Source organism: Triticum aestivum, chromosome 1A, assembly GCF_018294505.1.
Source record: "Triticum aestivum cultivar Chinese Spring chromosome 1A, IWGSC CS RefSeq v2.1, whole genome shotgun sequence".
Lineage (NCBI taxonomy): Eukaryota > Viridiplantae > Streptophyta > Magnoliopsida > Poales > Poaceae > Triticum > Triticum aestivum.
Window position 1 is genome coordinate 456,271,999 of NC_057794.1, and position 15,196 is coordinate 456,287,194.

General features: G+C 44.8%; 2 protein-coding genes across 2 annotated transcripts; one reads left to right on the forward strand and one right to left on the reverse strand.

Moving 5' to 3' along the window:
• Nucleotides 1-1,299: 1,299 nt before the first annotated feature.
• LOC123056120 (DNA topoisomerase 2) lies at nt 1,300-8,837 on the forward strand. The gene is made up of 21 exons (XM_044479849.1): nt 1,300-2,011; nt 2,854-3,143; nt 3,237-3,303; nt 3,386-3,656; nt 3,742-3,941; nt 4,022-4,231; nt 4,316-4,429; nt 4,601-4,708; nt 4,846-5,013; nt 5,093-5,278; nt 5,357-5,512; nt 5,601-5,734; nt 5,832-6,000; nt 6,101-6,370; nt 6,452-6,638; nt 6,727-6,776; nt 6,850-7,263; nt 7,370-7,492; nt 7,575-7,661; nt 7,748-7,847; nt 7,938-8,837. Exons 1-21 carry the CDS (start codon nt 1,442-1,444, stop codon nt 8,516-8,518), a joined length of 4,455 nt encoding a protein of 1,484 aa, XP_044335784.1. The 5' UTR covers nt 1,300-1,441; the 3' UTR covers nt 8,519-8,837.
• Nucleotides 8,838-9,505: 668 nt separating this feature from the next.
• On the reverse strand, nt 9,506-11,719 carry LOC123056131 (uncharacterized). Its single transcript, XM_044479855.1, has 2 exons — nt 11,153-11,719; nt 9,506-9,731 (listed from the first exon to the last, which is right to left on the reverse strand). Exons 1-2 carry the CDS (start codon nt 11,685-11,687, stop codon nt 9,694-9,696), a joined length of 573 nt encoding a protein of 190 aa, XP_044335790.1. The 5' UTR covers nt 11,688-11,719; the 3' UTR covers nt 9,506-9,693.
• Nucleotides 11,720-15,196: the final 3,477 nt, after the last annotated feature.

Genomic DNA, 15,196 nt, shown 5'->3' on the forward strand with positions numbered 1-15,196 from the left:
CGTCGACGGGGGTGAGGCGGCCGGGGAGGAACCCTAACCGCGGCGTCGTCGTCGGAGGGGATCGATTGTGAGAGTGAGGGGGGTGCGGGGGGCGCTCGGGCAGGTTTTCTTTTCCCCTAGTAGTAGCGCTGGGTAGAGGCCGGCGCTACTGCTAAGCCCACCAGCTGTAGCGCCCGTTCGAAACAAACGCTACAGGTAAGTGGGCTACCGTTTTTGCCATGCGGCCCATGTAACAACAGCGCGGCCCAAGCTAACAAATGGTGCTGTTATTTAATAGTAGTAGCGTGTTTTCTACCCAGCGCTACTGGTAAATACCAGTAGCATGGGGTCAGAAACAGGCGCTACTGATAAACTCCTACCTATAAGCATTTTCCTAGTAGTGTTTGTTTGACTTTACGGTGCGAAGACTATTACCCATTTGGCTTCATACTGTATTCCATTCTGATCCATACTACCTATCTGCTGTTAGTCTTCGTGCTTTTACTATATTGCTTACTTGACTATGACTTGTCTAGTATAGTTCATTTTCCGCTGCATATCATATAGGTTCATTCCAACATTTTGTCTTCAAAGACCTCGTGTTTTGAAGGATTTCATAAAAATCGCCTATTCACCCCCCTCTGATTGACAATTAACACTTTCAGTTGCCAACTAGGCACTGTTCAAACATTGCCGTATGTGCCTCAAGCATTTGTGAGATCACTAATAAATAAAAAAAAGTGTTATACAACCAGCCACTCTTTTAGGCTTGACACCGGTGATCGTATTTTTTTGGATTTCTTTCAGCCTTTTCGATGGTGTTCGTTTAGTGGGAGGAGACGTTTTCGTTAACTATCAATTTCAAAATATTGTGTCGGCTACGTATCTCGAAGGTGTTCATAGGACAGAGTGTCCGTACGTGCGTTCATAAGAATACATTTTTTTTAGACTAGTTCATAGGAATAAGTGAGCATATGCGATTGTTCATAGGATTAACTACTTCATCATTTTCTCTAGAAAAAAATACTTCGTGATTTTTTTTAAAGCCAGCCATTATTTTCCCTTGCGCTCAACATTTCCCCTTGGCTGCCCGGGCTCGACCCGGCGCGGTCTTTTCCCTTCCACGAGTGGGTGCGGCGGGGAGCTCCCCTCCCTCCCTCCCGCTCCACATTTTCCCCTCCTCTCTCTGCACGCGGGCCACACCAGCGGGAAGCCTCTCGAATTCGCTTTCCACCGCCCATTGTCCCGCGCGACCCCCGCTCCCAAAATTCAAACTCCTCGACCGTTCCCTACACCATCCCCTTCCCCGGCCAGACCACCACTTCCACCCCCAACCCCGCAATCCCCCACACCCAAACCCAAACCCCAGCCACCAGCTAGCGCGCACACTACCTCAGCCCCCCACACCCAAATCCCCAGCCGCTAGCCAGCGCGCACGCCGCCTCGGCGCGCGCACGCCGCCATGGCGCCCGCCGCGAAGAAGCCCCCGCTCAAGTCCAGCTCCTCGCACAACTCCGCCGCGGGGGACGCCGCCGGGGGGAAGACCATCGAGGAGACCTACCAGAAGAAGACGCAGCTGGAGCACATCCTGCTGCGCCCGGACACCTACGTCGGCTCGGTGCAGAAGCACACGCAGCCGCTCTGGGTCTACGAGGGCGGCGCCATGGTGCACCGCCCCGTCGCCTACGTCCCCGGCCTCTACAAGATCTTCGACGAGATCCTCGTCAACGCTGCGGACAACAAGCAGCGCGACCCCTCCATGGACTCCCTCAAGGTCGACATCGACGTCGGCGGCTGCTGCATCTCCATCTACAACAACGGGGACGGCGTGCCCGTCGAGATCCACCAGGAGGAGGGCGTCTACGTGCCCGAGCTCATCTTCGGCCACCTCCTCACCAGCAGCAACTACGACGACAACGAGCGCAAGACCACCGGCGGCAGGAACGGCTACGGCGCCAAGCTCGCCAACATCTTCTCCACCGAGTTCGTCATCGAGACCGCCGATGGGCGCCGGCAGAAGAGGTACCGTCAGGTAAGACAGTCGTGGACCCCGTGACCGTTTTACGGCTGATGTTCTGGTTTTCGGGTCGGTGTTTGGGGCTGGATTGGTTAGATCTGGAGGCATCTGGCGAATCGATGTGCCATGTGACTAACGAGGCGCGCCTGGTTGTGATCGTTGTTCTTAATCTGGGGCTGGATTAGTGTTTGGGGCTGGATTAGTTAGATCTGGAGGCATCTAGAGTTGAGAATCTGGTGGTATTGGAGCGCGAGACCGTTGTTCCTGTGTGTGTTGTTTAATTGGGCAAACGGCTGGAGATTCTGCAGGGTTGGTTCAAAGTTTCTCGTCTGTAGAACCTGCTTGCATACGTTTTTCACATCTAATTCCTATGTCATTGATCTTACGTTGAGATTCGTGTGGATATTTTTTTTTCTTTTTCCTTTTCCTCTTTATGCATGATTCACTCACTTAGATGTGCAATAACTAGAGCACATCTAGATGTGCCCTAGACACACCCTTTTTCTTAACAGTTTTGTTGAAGCACATCTAGATGTGCCATAAGTATTGCACATCTAAGTCCTATGTCATTGATCTTAATTATTACTAATCCGAATCTTGTTTCCTTTGATAGTTTATAGCATTGCTCAGTATGGTTTACCATGAATATGCACATCAGTTTAAAACTACTACGAAGACACATAGTTAATTTAAACTAACTACCAGGGTTGTAGTCTGTACACTCACTATTAACTGCAGGATTGGTACACCCAGTAGTTGTACATTAACTAATGTCTCCTGAAAGTTCTTTAGGCACAGCCACCCTAATTACCAAGCGCATGATACATCGTGACATTCCTCCTTAAATGCATGTGCAGGTTTTCTCTGATAACATGGGGAAGAAGTCGGAGCCTGAGATTAAGAAGTGCAAGCAGTCAGAGAACTGGACCAAAGTTACCTTCAAGCCTGACCTTGCAAAGTTCAACATGACCGAGCTCGAAGCTGATGTGGTGGCACTCATGATGAAGCGAGTAGTTGATATGGCAGGCACCCTTGGCAAAACGGTGAAGGTTGAGTTGAACGGCGAGAGGGTGGGAGTAAAAGGATTCTCAGATTATGTGCAACTGTATATCGACTCTGCTTCCAAAGAAGGCATCGAGCTACCAAGGTTTTACATAGTTTTTCTCTTACCAGTTTGAGCCTGTCCACGGAAAGCTCTGACAAGCACTATATCTGATGTTCAAATTTGTCTTCCTTTCAGAATTTACCAGAAGGTAAATGATCGTTGGGAGGTGTGTGTGAGTCTAAGTGAAGGCCAGTTCCAGCAGGTGAGTGTGGGCTAGTTTCCTGTGAAGCTCCATTGTAGTGTGTTGTTGTAGTTATGCCTCAGACATTTTGTTTGGATTGCAGGTCAGTTTTGTAAACGGAATTGCAACCATAAGAGGTGGAACTCACGTTGACTACGTCGCGAACCAAATTGCCAGCCATGTGATGGGCGTTGTGAACAAGAAGAACAAGCAGGCTAACATGAAGTTGCATACAGTGAAGGGCTACCTATGGGTATTTGTTAATGCGCTCATTGACAACCCTGCATTTGATTCACAGACCAAAGAGACCTTGACGACTCGTCAAGCAAGCTTTGGGTCCACATGCGAGCTCTCTGAAGAGTTCCTTAAGAAGGGTATGTGATGAGTTAACTTTGCTATCCTTGATTTGTCCATTGTGGCTGCACCACTAATGATACTGTTCACTTCTTACAATTGCAGTCTCTGGCTCGGGTGTTGTTAGCAATCTCCTTTCTTGGGCCGAGTTCAAACTAAACAAGGAACTGAAGAAGACTGATGGAACCAAGAAGACAAGTATTGTTGGCATCCCTAAGCTGGAGGATGCAAATGACGCTGGTGGGAAGAACTCTGACAAGTGCACCTTGATCCTTACCGAGGGAGATTCAGCAAAGGCTCTAGCAGTGAGTAACACGAACCTATTAAATGCCATAGCATACAGTTTCACTGTCATACTGAAGAGTTCAGCCTGTTTTCTCTGCAGATGGCTGGTATAGGTGTAGTAGGAAGGGACCACTATGGCGTGTTTCCTCTCAGGGGTAAATTATTAAATGTGAGAGAAGCAAGCCATAAGCAGCTCATGGAGAATGCAGAGATCCAGAATATAAAGAAAATATTAGGTCTGCAGCATGAAAAGAAGTACGATAGTACGAAGGGCTTGAGATACGGCCACCTCATGATAATGACAGATCAGGTTTGCCTGACAACGTCTCCAATTTATCTCAATTAGTCAAAGTGAAGTTGTTTCTTGGCTTACATTGAACTGATGAAATTTCAGGACCATGATGGTTCCCACATCAAAGGGTTGCTGATCAATTTCATTCACAAAGAGTGGCCATCTCTCCTCAAAGTTCCTTCTTTCTTGGTTGAGTTCATCACTCCAATTATCAAGGTAGGCAAGTCTTTTGGTCGTTGTCAAATGTATTTTTGTGTGTTAAGGTAGACATTAATACATATTAAATCCTAATATTTACCATTCAGTTTTTTTTTTATATTTCTCCCTGCCAGATCAAATTGGTATTGTCACTCCAGTAAAAAATAATGCTTTTGTTAATTTCTCCAGGCAACCAAGGGCAAAGCTGTCAAGGCATTTTACTCTATGCCAGACTATGAAGCATGGAAAGAGAGCTTAGGTGGAAATGCAAGTTCGTGGACTATAAAGTACTACAAGGTGTGCCTTTTGCCCCTCATTCAGTTCTTGCATGGTTTCGCCAAATTTGGTGTTTCCCCCCTTATTTTTACTGGAAGGGGCTATAACAAAGATGGCTGTAGTTATTTTTGGTCTTGATAGAGTTTTGACTTGTACAGGGGCTGGGAACCAGCACAGCTCAAGAAGGTCGGGATTACTTTGAAGATATTACCCATCACAAGAAAGATTTTGTCTGGGCAGATGACAAAGAAGATGGTGAGGCTATTGAGTTAGCATTCAGCAAGAAAAAGATTGCTGAGAGAAAGGACTGGCTGACCAACTATCAGGTTTAATATTTGCATCATTTCCCAGTTTGAAACAAGTCCCTTATTCTGTATCAATAGTAACACACAAACCATATTGCAGCCTGGAACTTGCCTTGACCAACGGGAGAAACGCATCAAGTACAGTGATTTTATCAACAAAGAGCTGATTCTCTTCTCGATGGCAGACCTTGAACGGTCAATACCTTCAATGGTCGATGGCTTTAAACCAGGACAGAGGAAGATTTTGTTTTGCTCGTTCAAGAAGAATTTGGTTAAAGAATCAAAGGTTCGCCAAAGAGCTTTTGAATTTGTGTATTGGAATCATCATGCATATTCCTTAATTTGTTACCTTTATTGGCTACAGGTGGCACAGTTTATTGGTTATGTGTCAGAACACTCAGCATACCACCATGGTGAGCAGAGTCTAGCAAGCACAATTATAGGAATGGCTCAGGATTTTGTTGGCAGCAATAATATCAATCTTTTGGAGCCCCGTGGCCAGTTTGGTACCAGGAATGCGGTGGGTTAGCTTTTGTTAAAGCCAAGTACAATATGACTCTGTTTGTAACGGGTTCTCATGCTTCTTTGCTTGCTAACATTCATTTCAGGGGGGCAAAGATGCTGCTAGTGCTAGGTACATCTTCACCAGATTACAACCTATCACCCGCTTAATTTTCCCAAAGGATGATGATGTTCTTCTGAACTATTTGAATGAAGATGGGCAGTCAATTGAACCCAGTTGGTAATATATATATTATCTCTTCAAACATTCATCCTGCCAATTATGATTGCAATTCAATTTATTTTTGTGTACCTAAAATATGCCACATTATGTTCAGGTATATGCCAATCATTCCCATGGTTTTGGTCAATGGAAGTGAAGGCATTGGCACTGGGTGGAGCACCTATGTCCCAAACTACAATCCAAGAGACATTATTGCTAATCTGAAAAGGTTGCTAAATAACGAGACTATCGTACCAATGGTTCCTTGGTACAGGGGGTTCAAGGTCGGCGCAATGCTTTTACTAGCATATTTCTGTTACATAGGTTTGACTGTTTTAATGCAACAAATGATTTTGATGCAAAATTTTGTTCATCACCTGACAGGGCTCTTTGAAGGAGACAAGTTCAAAGGCAACTGGTGTGACATATACCATCACTGGTGTTATAGAGGAAGTTGCTGACACCAGGCTTAAAATTACTGAGCTTCCCGTCCGCCGCTGGACTACAGATTACAAAGAATTTCTTGAATCCATGTGTCCTATTCCTATTAAGGAAAAGGAAAAGAGCAAGGACAAGAACAAGGACAAGAAGAAGGAAAAGGATAAGGACAAGGAAAAGGAGAAGGAAAAGAGCAAGGAACCACCATTGTTAGAGGTACTGTAGTTCATAGTACAAATAGTTCATTCTCTTGGGGTTTCAGATGTTTTGACTTTCTTCAACTGAATCAATTTACAGGAAATAAGGTCGCAGTGTGATCATGCGGATGTAGATTTTGAGCTTATCCTGACAGAGCAAAACATGAATATAGCCAAGCAAGAAGGCCTTGAGAAGAAATTCAAGCTGACTACCACAATAGGAACAACAAACATGCACTTATTTGACTCAAATGGTAAAATCCGAAAATATGACACCCCAGAGGACGGTGAGTATCTCTAACAACACGGACCTGTATTATAGTTACAAGTCCTTTTTCGTGTGGTTTTGCCCCTGATATTATGTTAACTTTACAGTACTTAAAGAGTTCTTTGATTTGAGGCTCGACTTCTATGTCAGACGAAAGGTACATATTAACCTTTTCCTTTGGCTGTTCATTTGCAAACTACTGTACTAACTAACTAACATATGCTGTGCAGAAAGTAATGTTGGAAAACATGGGGATTGAGTTGCTCAAGTATAAGAACAAAGTTAGGTTTATTCTTGCTGTTATTTCTGGGGACATCATAGTCAATAACAGGAAGAGGGCAGAGCTATTCCTGGAGCTGAAGCAGAAGAAATATGATCCTTTCCCAAAGAAAAAACCCACGGCTGAGCCAGTTGCTGTAGGATCTACAGAAGTAGATGAAGAAAATGATGAGGGTCCTGTTGAGGCAGCAGCAAGTGATTATGAGTATCTTCTCGCAATGTCTATTGGTACCTTGACTATGGAGAAGGTGAAGGAGCTCATCGCGCAGCAGGATAAGGTAGATGAAGATCTGAATATCCTGAGTAATACAGAGCCAAATACTCTTTGGCTGAGAGACCTTGATGCTCTTGAGAAGGAACTGGATGTAAGCAGTGTTTCTCTCTATTGTTATGTTTTCTTTTTCCTCTTGAGCAGGTTTTGCTCGGCGTCATGTGTTTCACTGCTCTTCTCACTCATTGACTTTGATACAGGTGCTTGATGCAAAACTTGAAGCTGAGCAGAATGACAGATCACGCAAGCGCGCCAAAAACGCGAAGGAATCTAATGCAGCACCCAAGAGACAGCCTAAGAAGGCTGCGGCCAAGTCTCAGAAGGTACAGAGTAACACAACTGATACATTTCTTGAGTTGCAATACCTGGTTGCCCTTCACTGATAAAACAATCAAAATTTTCAAGGCAAATTTGGCTGGGAGCGACGATGAAGATTTTGAACCACCGAATCCGAAACCTGCAGCGCAAAAGAAGAAACCAGCACCCAAGAAGGTTGGTTCCTCGATCAAACCTTGTCTCACTCTGCGTGGCATAGTTTATTTGCTGCTTTATAACAAGTCAATGTAACAATTTCATAGGCAAGTGCACCGGTGAAAGATGAAGAGGACGACGAAGTGGCTCATCTCAAAGACCGTCTGGCCGCTTATAATCTTGACGACTCCTCTCCAGAACCTAGTGGTAATGGCCACTGACATAATGTTGCGTTTGTGAACATAAGATGTCCATATTTTAGAAGTTTATAAGCTGATGGCGTAATCACTTGTGCAGCCATGGAAACAGAAGAACAGCAGAAGGCAAAGAAAGGGAGGAACGGACCAAGCAAGAGAGGCGCAGCGAAGAAGGCCATGTCATCCCTAGCTGAGTCCGATGACGAAGACATGGCAGAGCCCCACCATGAGAGCGAGGGTGGGGAGTCTTCCATGGAACTTGAGAAGAAGACCAAGGGAAGAAAGCCTGCTGCTGAGAAGCCGAAGGCTACCACCATCAGGAAGAGGGCGCCGGCTCAGAGCAAAGTCATGAAGCAGAAAGTGATGGAGGAAATACTCAAGCCTACTGATGACAGCAACCTCAGCGCTCCTTCCCCTGAGAAGAAGGTCCGCAGGATCAGGTCCTCCCCCTTCAACAAGAAGAGCGGCTCGCTTCTGCAGAGAGCGGCGAGCGCTTCAACAGGGGCAGAAGATGCCGAGGCTCCTCCTTCCGGCAGCTCTGCTGAGCCGGTTGCACCGAGAAGGACAGTAAGGGAGAGGAAGGTGACGGTAGTCTACGCGGATTCTGGGAGCGAAGATGATGAGTCCGAGGATGAAGATGCGTCGGAGCCGAGCGAATCTGACTACTCCGGTGAGGACTAGAGTACTAGACTCGTTGGCTCAGCTGCTCCAAACAGTGTGTGGAATTGGAGTGCAGTGTGACTGGTTTCTAAGACATTTGGTTAGCTGATCTCATGTGTTGGTGCTTTGCTCAGGTGCATTTCTTGTGCGTCTTATGTTTATGTTAGATGTGTGTACTGATGTCACAAGAAGGTTTGGAAGCTACGTGTTGTTGCTTACAGTTTCTCCATGGCTTCTGTTCCTACTTAGTCTGTGAGCTTGTATCGTTGTTCAGTCTAAGAGTTTGTTTGTATCTGTCTTATTCTACAGTCAATTTTTTCATCATTCCAGTTTCTTGTTATTCAGTTGTGAGCTTGCATTGCGACGGCCTTATTCTCAGTATTTCCACACATCATATTTTTCCTTTACGTGGGATTGAGTACATGTAGATATGGTCATTCAGTTTCATTCAGTCTAGTACCTCAGTTTCTTAGTTCCGCATTATATTTCAGTTGAGCACTTCACCGGTTTCTTTAAAATTTTGCCCATGGAGCCTTGCAGCGCTCATTCATATTGTGGCAACGATTATGAAGGCAGTGCCCATGGAGCCTGTTGATTATTATGTCCTCCAAACACAACAAAACACACGATTGACTTCTAGCGAAGTAAATCCCTTTTGAAAATCACCATGGTGGTGTTGGTGCTCAGCGTATCAGCATAGCCCAGAGCGCATTTCAATGCATTCTGAACCACACTGTTTACCAAAACGAATGAAGAGCAATTGTGTCGAGGAAAAACCCTTGCCCTGCTAGTGCCTAGTTGACGGCATTTTCCAAGACAAGGAAAACATTGCGTGCCATTACATTTTTTTTCCAGAAAATGGAAATGGCGCAGAGCTTTCTAGGTTTCATGTAGCTGACTCAAGCATTTAAGCAAACAGCAACAGAAGTACGCCTATATGCTAAACAGCAATACAGTTCGTGCTCTGACGTTGTCAGGACGAATTCGACATGAGAACCACAGTCAACAAACATGGTAGCTTGCACGATTCACGCTTAAACTGCATAACAATTGACTTCCACCCTTCATGCTTAAACTCCTCAACAGAAACAAAACACAACCTGGTATTAGTAGCTTGGAAGAAGCCGACGGCAGCAGACTAAAGATGATGGGTTTGCCCATTTGCAATTCATCACTATTGAGCGGCACATCAGAGATCAGTGGGTCTTCGATAGCGCCAACAATATGCCACGATCTGAAAAAAAACACCAAGCAGAAAACTCGTAACCAACTGTACATCTCAGAATTTGTAATTTGATGTGCGGCTGTATGTACAACTAGTTCCAGAGGTTACAAGACTGCATTGGACATGTGAGCTTCAGCTATACCAGAAAGTAATTTAATGCATCTTAACGAAAAATGTGAAGCAATGTAAAGTGATAATGCAATACCAACAAGGCTGAATAAATATTAGCAATCTCTTTTTTAACCAAGGTTGACTAAATACTTAGCAATCTCTATTTGAACCAAGGATGCACTTCATGCTTCACCAACTATTTGACCAATCAACAGCAGTAGCAAAAAAGAGACATTTTATTCCAGGGGTAATGTTGCATGTAATAGCACAGAAGAATACCGGACCCGAGTCCACAATTTGAAAATGGCTACAGAAACAAGAGGTGACTTATTTTATGACAGGACATCCCAACATCAATTTCCAAGTTTTTAGTAAAAGTGAAAAACATCCGAGTTCCACACCTGTTAGAATCTATTTACAAATGCTAAACGCTTTGTGGTGAAACTAAGTTCCTTGCCCACCAATTGTTTTTCCAAGAAGTCTGGTACTGCTACCTTTGAAAGACAAGATCAACATTATACTAAAATTTCATGAAAGGGAGACGACATAGATTACACATAATTTCTCTGTTCCAAGTAGCTGAGGCAGGAATTAGGCAAACAGTAGATGAAATATGCCTCACGTATTAATCTGAAATACAACCTTTTGACATTATGACGAGGACGAATTCAACAAGACAACATCAATTAATTGTAAGGACTTGCACAATTTGTAAGTAAACTGCTGAACAGAGAATAAACGACTTCACACTTAATAGTAGCAGCTCTGAAAGAAACCAGCAGCACACTTTGATCAGTTAATCCGTATTAACGATAACAATGTGCCATGATATAAAATATATCATGTACAAAACTCATAACAAACTCCAAGTCAGCATTTTACTTTGGTGAGCTATATGCTAGCACCAGTTCCAATGGTTACAACACTGGGTTTGAGATGTGACCTTCAGCTATGCCACAAAATAAGAGATGGTTATTTATAAGAAAGTCTGACGGAAGGTAACAGGATAGTACGAGACCAACATGTTTGTGAATTGTGTACATATTTAGCAATTCGACCAATGCATGGTCATGGTCCTTCACATGTCAAAATCTCATATCATAAACCACATTATGTTTTCCAGCGTCATATATTAAGTTTTCTCTATCACAGAGAATTGTCCTTGGCAAGATTCATATGTGAATATACATATAACAAACATATATTACTTTCATTACGACTAATTATTCACAAACCACAACCAGCTAAATAAGCAAACATACAGAAGCCGTAACGAAAATGCAAGACAATAGACAAGAAGCAAGGTCTAGCAGCAATACCTGGAGTGTAGAAGCTCATGTAGGGCAGGACGCTAAAGTAGTGTGCGGGCTCGTCAACCTTCCTGACTCGCCCTGACTTGAGCTCTAGAGTGAATAAGCCAGCATCTGTGTTGATGAAGATGACACCCACACCCTCTGCGGAACCAACCACAAATGGTTGGTAATCTGGATCCACGACGGGCACAATTGTCTCCAGCTCGATGCTCCTGCATTTTACCCATTCAGCAGCTGCTTCTGAATTCACCTTCCTTGACCACAGATAAAGAGTAGAACTCTCAGTGCAGGCAAACCCCAGCGAACTGTCCTCCATCACCATGAGAGCAATTGGGCTCCTAGTGTGTGGCGGCGGGTTAATCATGGATAGGCAGTTGTTTGGCAGGTTGTACTTGACGATTTTGTGAGCGGACCGAAGTGTGAAGTAGACTTCATCTCCAATGACAGCTATTCGCCGGGGCATGACATAGGGCAGGTGGTAGAGGTTTTCTGCAATGTCGTCTCGCATGTGCTGGGCGTAGCACTCGCAGGTCGCAGCCATCGTCAAGAGACACTGGCGCACTCCACTCGCCTGTCACCGACGAGTACACGCTCGCCTTAACCTGGCGGCCGGCGTCGTCGGTGGCCAGGAAGGCCACGCGGAAGGGGCCGCCTTGGCAGTCGAGATGCTGGCAGCCATCGGCGGCGCAGAAGACCGCGGCGGTGCAGATGAGCCAGACGATGCCCGGCGCAGGTAGGACGTGCCGGTCGCCCGTGACGGGGTCCGAGACGACGAAGACCAGGCCCTCGTCCTGCACCATGTGGATGAGCACGCGGCCGTGGCGGCAGTCGAGGGGGACGGGGTGCTTGCCCTGGCCGTCGGAGCCCGGGTAGGGGAAGTCCGGCATCGACGTGGTGGAGGTGAAGCGGGGCGCGGGCCTTTCTTGGAGGACCTGGAACCTCTGGAGGAGGCCGAGGAGGGGAGGGGCTCCGTGGAAGGCGCGGTAGCGGCGGCGGAAGGAGGGGTCGCAGACGACGCGGAGCCACGACTTGCAGACGAGGGCGGCGCGGAAGAGGTGCTCGGGCTCGGAAGGAGGAAGGAGGTGGAGGACCTCGCCGACGAGCTCGTCCATCAGCTCCGGCCGTGGGGCCATGGTGCGGTCGCCGGAATGGGTGGGGGCCGCCGCCGGGTCGGTGGGTCGGGGAGGAGGCGAAGACGCGAGTGAGACGGCCCATTCTACTTGGTTCGGCTCTGTGGCCTCGCTCAATAGAAAATCATGAGACTTCCTAGTCTGCGGGACCTCCAATACCCCTATTTGCCGCACGATGCAGAAAATTGTCGGGGCTTCGCACAGGGCGCCCGCGACTGGGCCGACCCATTTGATTTTTATTTTTTCTGTTTCTTTTATTTTTCCTTTTTAATTTTTTTCAAGTTTACTTTTCCTTTTCAAAAAATGTTCATAGATATAAAAAATATTTTTAATTTTTTAGATTTGATAAAATTTCCAAAAAATGTTCTTGTTTTCAACTTTTGTTTAGAATTTTCGATATTTTTTCAGAAATTCAAAACCTATTTGCTTACTTTAAAAAATGTTCGATATTAAAAAAAGAATTTCAAAAAGTGTTTGCATTTTATTTTATTTTTGTAAATTCAAAAAAGTGTTCTCATTTTTGAAATTTACCTACAAATTCAGAAAACGGTCACGTTTTCACAAAAAATCGGAAATTCATAAATTGTTTGGGGAATTCCAGAAAATATCCGTGTTTTCAAAATATTGTTCGTAATTTCAATTGTTTTTCCTATTTTTTATTTTTTAGTTTCTTTTAAAGAAATCACAAATTTTAAAATGTTTAGCTTTCAAAAATATTTTTGTTTTAAGAAAATCACATTTAAAATTGCAAGGAAATGTTTATATCTGTCACAACTTGTAGTTCATATACACCGCGCTACCTATATCGACACCAAAGCTCAGGAACATCCAATGGCAAGCGACGAGGTTCACCACCGGGAGGTGCTAGGTTCGATCCGAGGTCCCGGGCTTTCCCCGCCTTAATCCAAACCAAATAGCTAAATTTCAATCCACGTGCAACAGTCTGCCTAGGATGGCCCGGGTGGCTCGGGCTAATCCACATGGATTAATCCTTGACTAAACAAGGCCCTAAGGACCCTAAACCCGAACCCAGATGCATCGGGCTCGCGCAGAGCTGGCCAAATGGGCCAGCACGACACGACACTCCCTGGGCCGTGCTAATCGTGCCTGGCATGACACGGCCCACACATGCACGTTTACTACATAGGTCGTGTCGTGCCGACCCGCGTGCCTTGCTCCCTGGCACAACACATTTAGTAAATGGGTTGGCCTTGGCGCAACACATTTAGTAAATGGGCTGCCGGCCGTGGCATGTCTGGGCCGCATGCTGTTTAGCCTGTTGTGCTATATTTTTAGGTTTATTGGGTTGTTTTAGGTCATATATAATAATAATAATAATAATAATAACAGGTCGTGCCATGCCGAGCCCGTATGCCTCGCTTCCAGGCCCAGGCACGACCCCTAGCGTGCCGCTTGCTGGACACGACAGAAATCACTAATTAGGGAACACTCTTTGCAAAGTTTATTCCCAACTTCCCAGGTGTGTCACTTGTCGTAACCTGTAATTTTTTTTTTTCGTAGATCTGTTTATTCAAAAGTTTTATCTCTTAAACCGTGAGTTCAAATCTTGAACCGTTTTCACCGTTGGATTCCCCGTGTCGAGCTCTACAAAATTAGATTCCATCTTGCTAGGTTTATATAATGATCTATGTAGACCGTTGTCACCTTCCGTATAGTACATAGTACATGTATAGTACTAGATGACAACAGTCTACATCGATTTTGGGAGCGGAAGGTGATAACAGTCTACATGGATTCCAGTAGCGACGATGAGGAGTCCGAGGATGAAGATGCATCGGAGCCGAGCGAATCTGACTACTCCGGTGAGGACTAGAGTACTAGACTCCTTAGCTCAGCTGCCCAAACAGTGTGTGGAATTGGAGTGCAGTGTGACTAGTTTAAGACATTTGGTTAGCTAATCTGATGTGTTGGTGCTTTGCTCAGGTGCATTTCTTGTGCGTCCTATGTTTATGTTAGGTGTGTGTACTGAGATCACAAGAAGGTTTGGAAGCTATGTGTTGTTTGCTTACAGTTTCTCCATGGCTTCTGTTCCTACTTAGTCTGTGAGCTTGTATCGTTGTTCAGTCTATCAATACCGAGAGTTTATTTATATTTGTCTTATTTTACAGTCAATTTTTTCATTATTCAGTTTCTTTTTATTCAGTTGTGAGCTTGCATGGTGACGGCCTTATTCTCAGTATTTTCACATATATCATATTTGAGTATATATAGCTATGGTCATTCAGTTTCACTCAGTCTAGTACCTTATTTTTCTTCACTTTTCAGTTTCCAATCTAGTGCGGCAATGATTATGAAGGCAGTCTATCCTTCATTTTGGAATTGACAAACAAAGCAGCGAACCCAGAGTTAGGGCACTCTTTTCTTTTGCAATGTTGATTTTTCATTTTGGTAGATGATGATTTTCATTTGCACGGTTGGTTTTGCGTCGACAGTAAATTTGAAGTGCAACCAAGCAGTAAATCAGTCACCTACTCACCTCGGCCGATTTTGTACACGATGAAAGGAGACTATCCTTTGCTTTCTATCCTAAATATAAGTATTTTTAGAGATTTTAATATAAACTACATACAGAGCAAAATTAGTGAATCTACACTCTAAACTATGTCTATATACTACATGTATCCATTGAAATCTCTAAAAAGACTTATATTTAGAAACATATGAAGTATAAAGCAGGGCAAGATAATTAGCAGACCTTTTTGACTAGGGCAGGAAAGAGAAGTGCGGGCGCAACAGAAGTCTGACAATAGCCATTTCATGATAGAACGCGGAATCCTCTTCCAAATAATCAAGTGGGAATAAATGAAATGGTAAAAAGTGATTAGCTGTTGTAATCTTGTTGGGCGTTGCCAACTAGACGTGGTTCAAACATTGTATAATTAAACCATTATGCGCCAAA

What these genes read in the sequence shown, in the direction of transcription:
- LOC123056131 (XM_044479855.1), bottom strand. Translation starts at nt 11,687, where the DNA reads ATGGCTGCGACCTGCGAGTGCTACGCCCAGCACATGCGAGACGACATT. An exon ending in CATGAGCTTCTACACTCCAG is followed by an intron (nt 9,732 to 11,152) that starts GTATTGCTGCTA and finishes GTTTTTTTTCAG; the next exon opens with ATCGTGGCATATTGTTGGCG.
- LOC123056120 (XM_044479849.1), top strand. Translation starts at nt 1,442, where the DNA reads ATGGCGCCCGCCGCGAAGAAGCCCCCGCTCAAGTCCAGCTCCTCGCAC. An exon ending in AGTTTGGTACCAGGAATGCG is followed by an intron (nt 5,513 to 5,600) that starts GTGGGTTAGCTT and finishes CATTCATTTCAG; the next exon opens with GGGGGCAAAGATGCTGCTAG. An exon ending in CTCTTGAGAAGGAACTGGAT is followed by an intron (nt 7,264 to 7,369) that starts GTAAGCAGTGTT and finishes ACTTTGATACAG; the next exon opens with GTGCTTGATGCAAAACTTGA.